This window comes from Balaenoptera ricei, chromosome 7 (assembly GCF_028023285.1).
Source record: "Balaenoptera ricei isolate mBalRic1 chromosome 7, mBalRic1.hap2, whole genome shotgun sequence".
NCBI classification, from domain to species: Eukaryota; Metazoa; Chordata; class Mammalia; order Artiodactyla; family Balaenopteridae; genus Balaenoptera; species Balaenoptera ricei.
The window spans coordinates 114,431,473-114,446,941 of record NC_082645.1 but is presented as its reverse complement, the minus strand read 5'-3'; the positions used below and the strand labels follow the sequence as shown (position 1 = coordinate 114,446,941).

General features: G+C 47.7%; 1 protein-coding gene across 7 annotated transcripts in view; it reads right to left on the bottom strand.

Annotated features, from left to right (window-relative positions):
• The window catches only part of DIS3L2 (DIS3 like 3'-5' exoribonuclease 2), a 371,579-nt gene that overhangs the window by 29,732 nt on the left and 326,378 nt on the right, over positions 1-15,469 (bottom strand). For 6 of the 7 annotated variants that reach the window (XM_059928940.1, XM_059928939.1, XM_059928944.1 and 3 more), the window contains one exon: positions 8,614-8,693. In XM_059928940.1, the coding sequence (XP_059784923.1) occupies positions 8,614-8,693 (80 nt within the window). Of the gene's footprint in view, positions 1-8,264; positions 8,352-8,613; positions 8,694-15,469 lie in introns of those variants that run through there. The other variant, XM_059928945.1, reaches the window with a different exon arrangement.

Here is a 15,469-nt window from a genome sequence, read left to right as displayed (position 1 = left end):
AGGAGCGTACACTGCCTGGTGGCCCAGCTGCAGCCCCTGACCCACCGCTGCATTGACACCAAGGCCACACTTCCCGAGGGCTGCTCCCAGCCGGTGACTAAGCACTCGAAGGACCTGCAGGATGTGAGGCTCCTCCAGCAGGTGACTTTGGTTCCAGGACTTCCCATCAGTCCGGCTGAACCTTCTTAAAACTGGGCTGCAGCCCAAGACTCTTCCTACCCAGTCCTCCTCCTACGCCCTCTTCCACAGGGGCTGAGCTTGTGTCAAGATCTGAAGACGCTCCTCCTGCTTTCTCCTCTTCTCTCCCCTTCTAATCCTGTCCTGGCATCTGCTTCTCAGCAGACCTGCTGTGTTAACACAGTGGTACTGGACTGGGTCTGAGAGAGAGGCAAAGAGATGGAGTTTGGGGCCTGGCTCGCTTACTACCCAGTGGGCAGAGACGACACTCTTCAGAGTCGAATGTGGGGCATGGAGAGTCCCTGGCACAAAGTAGTGGCCCAGCTGCTCAAAGACTCACCAGTGGTGACCTGGGAAAAAGCCTTTGCTCGACCGTGTCTATTCAAGCATTTGAGAGCCCGGGAGGTGCAGCGTCTACCAGGACCATGAAGTGAGGCACACGGTGCCCAGCAGGGGGACGGTGACAGGCTGAGGGCCCTCAACCAGCAGCTGCAGGCTAAGCCGGAGAGCCAGAGGGCATCTTACAGAGGCAGCTTACAGAAAGGTGGCCCACACTCCCCGCGGAAGGCTAGCGACATCCTGTGCTGCAAGACATGCAGGGGGCCCACCCTGCATCCCCCACCTCATTTCTGGGGCTTCAAGGCCCGTAACTAGGTTTAAATGCCAGGGAAATGGGGCTGGGGATGTGCTGGGCCTGATAAGGCAGAAAGAGATTATATACCAAGGGTGGGAAGGATGAGCTAGCAGGATTTGAGGGCCTTCATCAAAGGGGCCAGGCAATGAGATGAGCAAGAATTCACTGATCTGGGCATATTTTCTTGGGATGTGGGATTCAGCACCCTTTCAAAGACCCTAGGGGATGGGGCAAACTCGCTGCTGGAGTGGTCCTTAGAGGCCTGCAGACAGTGACAGCTAAGGCTGAGCGAAGTGGAAGGGCGTGAGCTGCCCTGAAAGACAGCTGGGGAAGGAAGAAAGAGGCTGAGGGAAGGGGCCTGCTGGGTCCAGAAGACCTAGCAGAGGCCTATGGACTGTGGGAGGGCCCACAGGACACCCCCTTCACCAGGCTCACCAGAAGTGTGCTGGTGAGAGGAACACCAGCATTGCTAAGGAGATTGGTAGTGGCTCTTCTTTGCAGGCCACCAAGGACAGCAGAAGAGGCAGTCACAGAGCTGGGTGATGGAACCCAAGGCAGCTCAGGCCAGGGGTAACACAACAAGGGTCCCTCTGAACTACCAGGATTCTTCGCGCTGTGTGCCCAGGGGTCAGCAGACGAGAGGAGGAGTCACATCGTGGAGGGGAGGGAATCTCCTGGTGCTGCCTTGCCCGACTGTGAACAGACACATGGACATATGTGTCAACCCCGTCCTGAGAAGGATATGACAACCAAGGGCCCAGAAAGTCCCCATGAAGTTTTGAGTCACACCACCAGCTAAGCTGCCAAGACCTGCTGACGTGCTGGCTGAAGGTGAGAAGAATTCTGAATGGGCAGCGGAGGAGGGAGAGGACCAGATGGGGCCCCAAGTGTCACTACAGTAATGGAGATGGTAGTCTGTCCCATTAACATGTCCTTTCTAAGCTCTTCCTCAGGAACAGAGGCCACGGGAGCCACAGACAAGTTGCTCCCCACACGAGTGGAGAAATGGATCTGTGCAGGGCAAGGGGTGGGCTGTGGCTGCCACAGGAAGCCCCGTCCAGGCAAACGGCCCTCTGGATCCCTGTGCCCAGGGGTGACTGGGCACCGCAGGGGTCCTGAGGCAGGCCTGCCCCTGTGGGACCTGAGAACAGCACCGTGGGCTGACACTCTGCCTGCCCAGCCTCCTTTCCCCGTCCCTCTCCTTCACAGGGGCAGGCCAGAATGGGCTTTGGAATCTGCTAGAACTAGAGGAAAATTCAGGTTCTGCTCTTGACCATGGTGTGACCTAGGGCAGGTTAACCTCTCTGACTCTCAGCCTTGTTTTGTTTTTATTTTATTTAATCTGTAAAACTGTGAAAATAATATAACCTCCTTGACTTTTTTTAAATCTGTAAAACTATAAAAATAAGATCTGTCTTGAATGGTTTTGAAACTAGAAATAACTTGGGTAAGCCCCTAGCCCAGTGCTGGTGAGTTGTGGGCATTCAGGAGGCGGTAGCTCCTATCACTATTATGCTACATGGATCAGAAACTCTACAGGTCGTGAACAAAGTATAGCCTTGCAATTATACTCAGCTTCTGCAAGTTTGCTTGGCATATTTAATGCTCTTTATAATTATTACTATGCCCTCCTATCAGGCAAAAAATGGTACGTAGTGATGTAAATAACTGTAATTACTACTATATTTACAGAATTAAATCAAATGTTTGCAGTCTCTTTCTTCTATGTGTCAGTTCTTCAGAATGCATAAACCATCCAAGGAAACCGTTTTCCCTGATGTCATGCATAATTTAATCCTCATGATAATCCCACAAAAAATGAAAAAACAAAGGTTGGAAAGCCAAAGGCTGGGTAGCCAGGTTCCCTCTCTAAAAGGATTCAATTAGGTCCCCCAACCCCTGGGCTAGGCACCAGGGGTGCTGAAATAAACAAAACAGGCCTTGACCTTAAAAGGACTCAGTGTAGAGGAAGCAGGAGACAAATAAACCAGTGCCTGAAGTGCACTGTGATGAGTGCTGAAGCTGAAGCAGAAGCGGACAGGTGAGGCAGAGGACCGCGGAGAAGGCACTCACGCCTCAGCCTTTCATGATGGTTGTCAGGGGTTGGAATGGCTTCCCAGAAGAAGTAATACTTCGCTGAGAGTGGAAGGAGAAGTAGAGATTACCCAGATGGGTGTGAGCGGGCGGTGGGAAAGAGTGGTGTTCTAGAAACGGGGCATGGCATGGTCACACAGAGACACCTTGCATGCGGCAGACTCAAGATGGTCTGGCAGGATGGAATGTGGGGTACGCTAGAGCAGGTGAGCGTCTAATCACAGAGCTGTCTTCTGGTGACGGGTGCCCAGTCCCTTCCTCTAGCCTACGAGCCCCTGAGGGCCACATGAGTGTTTATTCAGCTCTGCAGCCTCAGTGACTAGTTCTGTACTGGTACCCAGCAGAAACTCTCTGTATGCTTGTTGAATGAATGAGTAATCAGACTCACATTTTTAAAAGTTTATTTAGACTTCTGGTTCTGACAAGATGGTAAACTGAACTGATGTGGACCTCTTTCCCAACACAAACACATAGAAAAGATGGATAAGAGATACCAAAAGAATAATCTGAATATGTGACTGAGCATGAAAGAATGAAGGGAAAATTCCCAGTTACTTGAAATGAAAAGGAAACTAAGTCAAAGCCATAATCATTACCATAGCAAAGGAGGGCTGGGAGTATGAGACCTTGATACAGTTATAGGAGTTAAGGTTTTCATGCCCACAGGAGGGAGAAGACCTGGCCGGGAACTGGAACTGAGAGCCCTGCAGAAAGCCAGGATCCAGGAAGGGCTGCTGGTCTTTGAACAGGGACCAGGAAGACCTTTCTCACAGCCCAGAGGAATGTCTGCATATGGCGCAGAGGGGAGGCGCTCCTTTGTGGGACGGGATCCCAAGCCTGTACCGCATGTGTGTGTCGAGGCTGAATGCACACTACCCGGTTCTGGGAATCCTAAGCCAAGAGGTTAACACCAAACTGGCAAGACCTATGGAACTCCCAGGATCCTGGAAGAATAAAGGCAAAAGCGATGAAAGAATGCATCCACAAGCCAGGGCATATGGGACTCTCACAGTGAACACAATCCCTGCTTAAGACAATCTCCTGATAAAAAAGAACAAACCATGTGAAAAAATGAACCACCATAAAGGCAAGTCAATAGAGACTCATATGGGAGAACTGGTACCCTTAGAACTAGAAATAAGCGAACAATCAGAAAAAGGCTATACAATAAGTATAATCAAAATAACTGGAAGAGATGAAAGGAAAAGAAATCATAGTGAAAAACTAGGACAGGAAAAAAAGAACAGTAAAAAAAAAAATAATGGGCTGATTTTAAAAAGCTCCAAACAGAACTTCTAAAAATTAAAAATAAAAACTAAACACCCAAATCAGGAAGGGGTATCAAAGAGCAGATTATAAACAGCTATAAGGGGACTAGTAAACCGACAGACGGTTTATTAGTCTCCTTATAGCTCCTTATCTTTGAGGACGTGCCTCACAACGCAGCACTGGCAGAAAAGGAGGAGGAAAAAGAGAGGTGAAAGAATCAGATGGTAAGTTTCTAACAGGAGTTCCAAAAGAACAGATTAGGGAGAATAAAAAAGATAATAGATAATTTCAAAATGGGAAGAACTACACTGAGTCCTAAGCTACACAGATGAACAGTACAGATGAATCTACTCTTAGGCGTAATGTAGTAAAATGGCAGAACATCGAAGACAAAAATAATGTCGCAAAAGCAACCAGAATGAAGAGGCATGTAAAGCTCCCTCAGGCTGCAGAGAGGACAGGGTGGAGGTGAAAGGGCTAAAGGCAGGGAGGACATTTTGCACAGGAGTTCGGCCATCCTGGCGGTGAGGAGGAGGACGGTGGGGAGTACTGTGGACGAAGCTGTTTGTCTGTGCAGGGTGCCACCATCCATGGAGTTGCTCCCAAGTCAGAAGCAGTCACTGGCCTCCGTACTGTTCCCACGGCTCTCAACTCTTACCGCTGAAGCGCACCCTGGAGGGTGCTGCAGTGCCTTCTTCTGTTTACACAAACTCCTTGAGGTCACAGACCAGGCCCCATTTATCTTTGTCTCCCTAGTGCCTCGCACAATACATTGTATGGAGTAGGGGCTTAATAAATGTTGAAATGAATTCTCATGAATCACTTGTTCACCCTTTTAGGCCTGTTCTTTGCTCTCTGAAGAGACCTCCAAGCCCTAATTTGAAAAACATGACTTTCAATCAGTTCTGGCTTCACTGGATTTAACATGCATATTAAAGGCTGGTGAAGTTTCTGCAACAGAGAAAAAGAAGGTGGTCCCCAGGTCCGTGGCTTGCGACTGGCAGTACCTGTCAGGGCGGGGGGGGAGGCCGGAGACTCACACCTCTTAGATGCAGATTTGACCAGTGTTTGGGAGGCTGGCGGAATAATTCAAGGAGAAGAGCTTTACTAATCTAACCTGAGGCACAATAGGGCAGCTTCTTTCCCCTAATGCCCTCAGAGCTTTAAGAATGCTTACCTGAGAGCTGTGCCCTCCAGAGTCTAAGTCCCACCAGAGATGGACAAGTTCCAGGGCCTGTCCTCCCTGGAGCACAGAGGCTAAATGAGCTTCCTGATGGAGAAGAATGGGATGACATAGAGTCACAGATCGGGGCTACTAGGATATTCCAGGAAAGGAAGCTGACACGAGAGTCCAGGAAGTATAAAAGCAGAGTGCCTATTTTCAGGACTATTCCATTTAATAGGAAAAGGCCACTGGGGAGAACGAGAGCCACAGTACTTATTCAGAAAAACTTCTTTGCTGATGGACTGAATTTGGCAGGGATAGATACGAAAATGATTACAAATTATACTGCAGAGAACACCCAGATAAAAGCAGTAGTTTCAATAATTAAATGTACCAAACTAATATTCAGCTAATTTCTTCTATATGTAGAACCCCATCTCTCTGCTGCCGTTGCCTGCATGTTACTTGGCTGAGACAACATGGGCCCCTTAAGGGCCTGGGGTGGAATCTCCTCATTTCCTAAACACCAAGGTTGAGATTCAGGTAGTCGAGGGAATTGTCCCTAACAGTAAACAGAGGAACACAGGGCAGAGCGTGGGAGAGAGGAGAAAGTCACAGGCAAGCTCACGGGGCTCTCCATGCTTGACTTCACAGCTCACAGTGGGGAGAGGAGGCTGCCTTCGGACGGAGCGCGCACAGCTGAGGGCAGTCAGAGGAGAGTGCCCCAGCCTCTTACTACTCAAAACTCTGCTAGCTGCAGCCACAGTGCAGGGATGCGGCCCTGCTGGCACTGGGAAAACAGAAGCGAAGTCAGGATGATTTTTCTGAGACGATTTTTCAGGAGAGGCAATCAACGTTTACTGGGGGCATTCTACGTGCTAGGCTGGCAACAATGTCTTCCCATTCAATCCCCATGACAATCGTGCCAGAAAAGTTATCATTAGTCCCGTTGTTCTTAACAGATGAAGAAACCTGAGGCTCGGGGAGGTTAGAAAACTTGTCCACGGGTTGAGAATAAACCCCAAGACTGCCTCTAGCAAGAGAGAACGGTAGGGAGGGACCACTGAGGCATCTGATAGTCATACTTTCTGAGATCATGGCTCCTACCCAGTTTCCTACACAAAGGCTTTCTTTTACAGGTCTTTGGTCCAAAGCTTATCAATACTTACAACTCCTACATTCTCTCCTACATTGCTTATTCTGATAATACGCTAGGAGTTGGGAATTAGGCCAAGAAACAGAGCTAGGTTATTTTCTCCAATCAGTTTCAAAGACAACGTAAGTTGTTGTCACCGGACCTCTGAACTGCTCAGACATAAACTTAAAGCTGGTGCCCTTCTCCCACTGAACAAAAACTCTGCCAACCTTATTTCCAAAGAGCAGAGAGTCAGGCCAGAATTGGAGTATGTAAACACCCCTGAGTCTGACACCACTGTGTTTCTGCGGCCACAATCTGTCGTGTGAGGGGCTGCCATCCATGGCCATCCAGCAAGCATCAGGGAGCTCAGGGCAGCGCTGACAAGGAGGGCTATGGCTTACAATTCTCTCACTCCCTAACAATGCTTGCCCCTGCCACCGAGGGACTCGCTCACCTGTCCCCGTCAGTCCTGACCCCAGAGAAGTCTAGCCCTACTTCTCTGCTGAACTAAGCATTATCAGAAGCTGAGATTGTATCTCTGACACAATGGCCTAGAAATCCTGTAACTGCCTTCCAGAAACAGTGCCATCCAAGAGGAGGAATGATGGTGTTAAAGGATGCTTGGTCAACCTTTTCTGAATGATTAATTTGGTGGGAATTGAGGGTACACAATAGCTGACGATAGCATCCTCCTAAAGATAAATTACAAAGAGGAATAATGCCTTGAAAGTGATCTGAATGGAAATTTGGTCACGAAGGCACACAGTAACCCATCTTCCACCCATAACAGAGCATGAGGTCTTGAGGAAGACGTGAGTTTCTCTTCTGGAAGGTAATGTATGATTCCACTGGCCTGTGCCTATTTGATCCTTCCACTGGATAAAATAAAACAGTTGGCTATTCAAACAATTAGTCCTTGAGTCCAGGTTGGGACTATTCTTGTCATCAACGAGGTTTCCAAAAGTAGCAACTTGGGACATCAATTGCCTTTCATCTATTTTCTTCCCCGAATTAATGTGATGCTGACGCTGCCTCACACAGCTGTGGCAAGTGACCTTGAACAAGTTACATACATTCCCTAGACCTCAGCTTCTGCAAGTACAACAATAATAAAAGAAAAGTCTTCAGGTTACCATGAGAATAACATGGGATAACAAACGTAGTGTCCCTGGAATGTGCCTAACACCCAGGAGGAGCCCAAGGGGAGCTGCCCTCACCCTTCATCACCGTCCTTGTCATCATCAGGGCACACTCCCTTTACCTCACTCACCACCACTTTCACTGGCCCACAGACAAAAATACACCGTCAAGGAGGCAGTCTGTGATGAAGAGAAGAGGTGTATAAAACTATGCCAAGTGCCATCTTTCTAATAAGGCCACCAACTTAAACCTCTGTAAGTACCCAGAAATCCCCCAACTGTAAAATTCCCAAGGTAAGGGGGCGGAGAGGGATAAATTGGGAGATTGGGATTGACGTATACACACTACTATATATAAAATAGGTAACTAATAAGGACCTGCTGTATAGCACAGGGAGCTCTACTCAGTACTCTGTAATGACCTGTATGGGAAAAGAATCTTAAAAAAGAGTGAATATATGTATATGTGTAACTGATTCACTTTACTGTACGCCTGAAAATAACACAACATTGTAAGTCAACTATACTCCAATAAAAATTATTTTAAAAATCTAAAAAACTTTTTTAAAGAAAGAAAGAAAGAAAAGATTCACAAGGTGGCCTATCACAACAAACCTGTAAACACAGTATAGTCAGACCGAATGACAACAACAGCCACAGTCACACGGTGAACCCAGTTAGCAAGCGCATGATTGGAGACGGAGTGGGTAGCGCAGTATCTAGAGGAGCTGGAGCCTGGAAAGGAAGGTTTGCTTTGAAACAGACTTCTAATACATTACACCTGCTCCTACACAAGTATTCCAAGTCCTATATTGAAGGGCAAAAGAGATTTTACAGGAGAAATATTTTTGTGCCAGCTATTTTCTAGTACAGTCACAAAAAGTGTGATTCCCTTCCTGACAATCCCTTTGTCAGGGAAGCCCAGTGTAAGGAAGACTATGGGTGCTACCTCTGCAGGACATGGTGAGCTGACACTCTTTCCCACAGAGTGACTTACTTGTTGCTGTCACGGTACTCGTAGATGTGACATCCTTGAGGCAATCCTGTCTCGTGGTCCAGAGTAAAAGCAAGCTTTAGCTGAATGAGAGAAAAGAAAAACAAGTAAGTTTTAGGTAGCATGCTCTATTCATTCTGACAGCTGAAATGAAAAACAACAACAACAAGAAGACAAGCAAAATCACACTCCCTCAAGATGATGTGTTATGGAGAACCCGGGTCTGCCCCCTCTGGGAAGAGCCTGCACCTTACAGGACACTGTTGTCAAGGAGGACAGTTACCAGGACTTGACTTCTTCAGTTAGCATGCAACCAATTTTTTTTTATTAAGCACCTACTTTGTGCCAGACACTGAGCTAGCTGATGGGGAAAGAACAGTGAACAGTAAGCAGAGAGGATCTTATGGTCTAGTAGAGGAGACAGACATCAATCACATAATTATGCTGATGAATGGAAAAACCTTTTTTTATATATACGAAACTTTGAAATAGGTTCTCTAAAGAAGGAAAAAACCTCCCATGTTTCTATAGAAGTAAATAACCTGACCTAGACTGGGAAAGTGGGAAGGAGGGGTTACCTAGACTGTGCAAAAGATGGATGGGGAGAGAAGAGGGTCCTCCTCAGCAGAGAACATAACATGTATAGAGCCCTCGGTGCAGGAGTTGCAGGAACTGAAGGATGTATATGGGGAAATGGTGGGCAATGATGCTGGAGAGGAAGGCCAGGGCAGGGTACGTACCTGGGCAGGAACGGACCTTCTCAGCCATGTTAGAGTTTTTGGCCTTTACCTTACTAGCAAAGGGAAGCCTGTGACATGTTTTAAGGAAGGGGTGGATGACATGACCAAAGTTAAGTTTTAGCAGGATCCCTCTGGCTACTGCATAGAGAAAAGACTGTAGAGGAGAGGGCAGAAGTAGGAGCCCCGTGGGAGGCTACCGAGTAGTGCAGGTGAGCAGTGATGGGGGCTGGGACGAGAGGGCAGGTGGGCAAGATGGAGAGAAATGGACAATTTGAGATCTCAAGTAAATTTTTAGAAGTAGAATCGACAGAATACGCTGATGGATTTGGTGTTGGGGAGTGGTGAGGACAGAAAAGAAGAAATCAAGGATGGTTCAAGGTTTTGATTTAAACAACCAGGCAGGTGGTGGTTTCATTGCTGAGTGAGAAGACTGAATGCGGGGATGGGTAGAGAGTCCAAAGTCTGGTTTTGGACATGTTAACATTTTTTTGGCTGTGCCACGAGGCATGTGGGATCTTCCCTGACCAGGGATCGAACCCGTGCCCCCTGCAATCCTGCAATGGGAGCACAGAGTCTTAATCACTGGACCGCCAGGGAAGTCCTGGACATGTTAACTTTGAGGCACTCATCAGCTTTTTCTGATTAGGGAAGATCAGGAACAAGGAATCTGGTAATAAACTCTGGATTCTGAGGGGAGTGCTCGGGAGTTGCTGGGAAGCCCGAGCTCAGTGAGTTGTGTGTGTCTTGCTAGAGCCCAGTTGGCTATGGCAGCTCTAACATTTCCAAATGCAGGGTCATTTACTAGATTTACAAATTCACTGGGTTTAAAAATCACCAGGGAGGGAATTCCCTGGCGGTCCAGTGGTTACGACTTGGTGCTTTCACTGTGGTGGCCCGGGTTCAATCCCTGGTTGGGGAACTAAGATCCTTCAAGCTGCACCGGCGAGGCCAAACAAACAAACTAACTAATAATAAGTTAAATTAAATTAAAAAATTAAAATCACCAGGGAAGTTTTAACTAAAATTAACTGCACATTAGGAGGATACATTGTTATAACTTTTTTTTTTTTTTTAACTGCAAGGCTGTTAACACAACTAATGATATGCATCATTAGATGCTGGATGATTTTTCTCTTCCTTAGAGGGAAACGAGCTTGTAGGAATGGCCTGTCCTCTCAATGACCCAGATGAAAATACAAAAACAGAAACAAGCCCTCCTTTACCATCATGGACCCAGGAACTTCAAGTCAAAGGCATGTTTTCCCCACAGAGCACTGCTTGGATCTTCCAAGCCCTCTTTCGGTAAAACAGAAAACAATTATTTTAAAATATCTGTTAATTACAACCCTTATTTCTTTACTTCCCTCTTTGTAGTTAAGGTAAGGCCTATATTCATTTAGCCCATTTCAGACTGCACTGCTTAAAATTTTTCAAATCCTTCAATTCAGTGATTCAAGTTATGAATTTATGGCTTAGAAAAATTATTATAAACGTAGGAGGAAAAGTGGGGTTTTTTTTTTTTTTTTTTGCAAAACTGTTTACCTCAGTATTATTTATTGGAAAGACTCTAAAAAACCAACAATAGCAAAATAGTTAAATAAACCATACTGTAGTCACATGCAGAATAGCACGCAGCCATTAAACTGTTTATGAAGAATTTTTATTAACCTGGGAAAATATCTGGATTAGATGAAAAGAAGCAGGATGCGTACTCAATTATATAAAAAAAAACTACATTAAAAAAAGAACAAAGAATGCACAGAAGGCTGGAAGGAACGATATCAAAATGGCAACAGTGATTGCTTTACTTTCTTTGTATTTTCCAAAGTCTTTATGAGAAGCATGATGAGATATAAGCTGTTGTCCTTAGTCGTGAAGGAATTATGGGAAACTTCATTCCTGGGGGATTCTCAAGGTCAAGAAACTATACATACACCAATTCAACAATAAGGTGAGTAAGCAGAGGAGGTGATGGGGATGGGGAGAGAGGAAATGGGGACAGAAGAACACTCATATTTATTGAAAGCCTACCAAGTAAGGGCTTTCCTTTATCCTGACCACAACCATTTGGTTTTTTGTTTGTTTTATTTTGTTTTTTTGTTTTTATGCTTTTGGGTTTTCTTGGGGCCGTGCCGCACAGCTTGTGGGATCTTAGTTCCCCAGCCAGGGGTCGAACCGGGGCCCTCAGCAGTGAAAGCGCAGGGTACTAACTACTGGACTGCCAGAGAAGTCCCCCGTAACCACAGCCATGTGAATTCAGTATTACTATTTCCTTTTCACAGGTGAGGAACTTGAGTTGGAAAAAGGTGAAGTAATTTGTTCAAACCACAATTAGAACTGGAATTTCAACCAGAACCTATGTTCTTGCCACCTTACCAGAACCGTAGGACTTGGTGATGGCCTGGAGATAATAAACTCTGCAAGAGAGAGAGGAGCCAAGGACAATGTCTAAGGTTCTTTGCCTTGGAGAGCCAGGAAGATGCTTCCCGTGATAAGGAGGAATAGCAGGGTCGGGAGTGCTGATTTTAAGGTGCCTAAGAGGTATCTTAGTGGAGATGACCAGTAGGCAGCTGTATAAACAATTCTGAATTTTATAAGCAAGACTGTAACCTGGAGGTACAAGTTTGGGAAACTTTGGATGGGAAGTCAGATGGCAACTGAAGCCACTGGAGTGGATGAGATGGTCCCGAGAGAGTATGTTGAGTAAAAATGAGGTTTTCGATAGAACAGCTACATTCAAGAGCTGGACAATGGAGAGTGAGAAGGGGTAGCCACGGTGTTCTCAGTTATGATGTCACAGGAGCCAAGGCGGGAACATGTCTCAAGGAGGGAGCACTCAGCAGCATCAAATCCTTCTAAGAGGTCAAGTAAGAGAGGAACAAGCAGACAAACAAAGAATCCGTTGGATTTAGCAATGAGAACTCTCAGGAGAGTGGTGGAAGCAGAGATCAGGGTGCGATGGGTTGAAAAATGAGCAGAACGTGAGGAAATGGGGATCATGAGTGTTAACTCTTCCAGCAAATTAGAGAGTGGTAGGGAAGAGCCAAGATGAATGGAATGGAATGGGACTGGATAATAGGATGTGGGATTGAAGGAGAGTGGACTGTAAGATGACAGAGACTGGTTTAAATGCTGATAGAAGGAGGAACTATAGAGGGAGGGGTTGAAGACACAGGAGAGAGATAAGTGAGGAGTCGAGGTGTCTGAGATGACAGGAGGGGTTGGAATCCAACATGCAAGCGAAGACCCTTTCTCACTGCAGCAGTAGGGAAGGCGGGGTGGGGCTGAAGATCTATCTATGGATTTGGTGGGGGGGTATGCAGGCATGGTGGTGGTTTGGAATGTTCCAGCCTGATTATTGTTCTTTTCTGAGAATCAGGAGGCCAAATTATCTGCAAGGAATGGAGGGTTTGGTGAGGGAAGGAACGGCAGTTGGAGGAATATGATGAAAGTTTGAAATTGCTTCTTTGAAGAATAGGAGAAACAGCTGACCAGAGAAGAGCATAAGGATTGCCAGGGAGCATTAAGGGTCTAGCTGAGGCCACAGGATCTGAAGTTACCATAGCAACCATCTGCCCAGATGATTTTTTTTCTAACAACCTAGACGCTGGCATGAAGAAAGTTAGGTGGGTGCAGAGCTGAGCATTTGCCAGAAAGGTCTGAGGGAAGAATAGGTTTGAGGGATCAAGGGAGTAGAGGTATAATACTGGCAACAGATGGATCAGGGACTCTATGGGGAAACAGGCAGGAAATACAAATGGAAGGGACTGACTGGAAGAAAACAGAAGAGTCTGGGTGAAAGATGCCTTGTATGGAGCTAATATTTTTTGGGTACGTCCTCTGTCCTAGGCACCTTTCAAGTGTGACTTTATTTAATCCTCCCAACAACCCTGCGAGGTTGGCTCCTATCCTTACACTGCAGAGAAGTTTAAGTAAATTAGCAAGTAAGTGGCAGAGCTGAAGTGTGGTCCATGTTGCTAACCACTGGCCTATACTGGCCTCCGAGGTGTCCATGAGGTCAAGGAGAGGGTTTGTGGGAGTCACTGGGTGAGGAAGTGGGGGGCACTGGAGGCTGTGGTCAGAGAGTAGGCCATGTCTGATCCTGGAGATGGAACAGTCAATCACAAGATCCAAGGAGAAGTCGAGAAATGGAGAGTCGGAGGTTGGGGTGGGGCGTGGGGTCCTCCATGAGAAGTCTGATATTCATTCGGGAGGATGAGATGCTGTTGCCCAGATAAACCAGGCCACAAAGCGCGTCCCTGCAGGTGTGTAGGTACGTGTGGGTGTGGGAGCAGGCGCCTACTATGTGCACGGTTCAGTACGTGAACGAATCGGTCCAGCTGGTCCCCACAGCAGACGTAAGTGCATGTCTAGCAGTCATTTCCTCCTTCCTAATGGTATTCTAGTTTCATTCAGCTATACGCCCTCCCACCGCAGGCCAGGGGATTCAAGGGGAAGCAGATCCAGTCTCCGGGGCTGGGCCTGGCGGTTCTAAGGTACCCTCATACACCTTTCAGTAACTGATCGGGAACCCAAGCCAGTCAGTGCACGGCATTTCCTGGCCCCAGGCACTGGTTCAGGAATGGTCATGTGATCGAACGGAGGCCAGTGTTTGCTGGGTGCTTCCGGGCACGAGGGCCAGAACTGCTGCAACTTGCTTGCTACCAGCCTGAGAATGAAGCCAACTCACAAAGGAAGCAGACTCAAAAGACCCGGAGAAAAGTAGAGCCAGGGCCTCGAGGGAGCCGTGCCCGGTCCCTGCCAGCCTTCCGGGCCTCGGCCACTCTTTGTAATTGCTCATTATTTCTCTTGAGGACACTGACACACTCCACTCCCCTGGCTCTGCTCTCTCTAATCCACTCTCCATAACACAGCTGAGCCATCCTTCTAAACACAAGCCTGATGGACACTTCCATCTGTAAGGACCTTGATGGCTTCCTGCTGTCTATATGTCGGAAATATATCCATGAATTAAACACGGCCCAGGCCCTCTGGGGGCTGGTTGCCCACGTGAACAAATATGGACTGTGACCAAGGGACCGGTGGGGTGGCAAGTGCCGAGGAGGGTGTGCCAACCTGGGGGGGCCCCAGGGCAGAGGACAGGCGTCTTGAAGGAGAAACACGAGTCTGCCAGACAGGGAAGAGCGCCCCGGCGTCGTCCTGCTGCAAAGCTCCGTGCGTTCCTTCTACAACTGCACAGCTCACTGCAGGACGCTGGACCATGCCGTGCACTCTCCTACCTCTGGGCCCCTCCTTGTGCCACGACTGCTTCCAGGGGAGCCCTTCCTGTCTGTCCCAGCAAGATCCCACACATCCTTTGAGAGTCTCTCTGTAAAAGTGGATCTTTTATTATTCCCTCCTCTGGTAACTGGAGGCAGGGCCGCTCTCCCCAGTGAGTCCAAGGGTTCGGGATGGGTAGCTTCACCAGGTACCCTGGGCACTCAGTGCCCTTATCTCTGTCCACAGCAGGTGCCCAAAGCATGTCGCTGAGCTGAATTGCAGAGTAGAGATTTGGAGCATCTCGTTTACCTGTCAGCAATTAACTGCTCCAGTCATTTAATTTACAGACACAGGGACTTCCCCGGTGGCACAGTGGTTAAGAATCGCCTGCCAAAGCAGGGGACACAGGTTCGAGCCCTGGTCTGGGAAGATCCCACATGCCGTGGAGCAACTGAGCCCGCGTGCCACAACTACTGAGCCCGCGCGCCACAACTACTGAGCCCACGTGCCACAACTACTGAAGCCCGCACGCCTAGAGCCCGTGCTCCGCAACAAGAGAAGCCACTGCAATGAGAAGCCCACGCACCGCAACGAAGAGTAGTCCCCGCTCACCGCAACTAGAGAAAGTCCGCGCACAGCAACGAAGACCCAACACAGCCAGAAATAAATAAATTAGTTAATTAAAAAAAAATTTACAGGCACAGAATCATGTTCCCCTGCAAGCTCCTAAAGTCACCCAATTTCATCCGAGTTTGTAATCACTCCCACTTCTGTAGAGAGATTCTGCCGCACGTGTGTCACCCCTCAGTCACTGTGCCGCCAGACTACAAGCAGTGGCTCAAATCCTCTCGGTGCCCAGAGGCTCCCATCTTGCCAGTGCCTATGAAGAGGCACTCGGT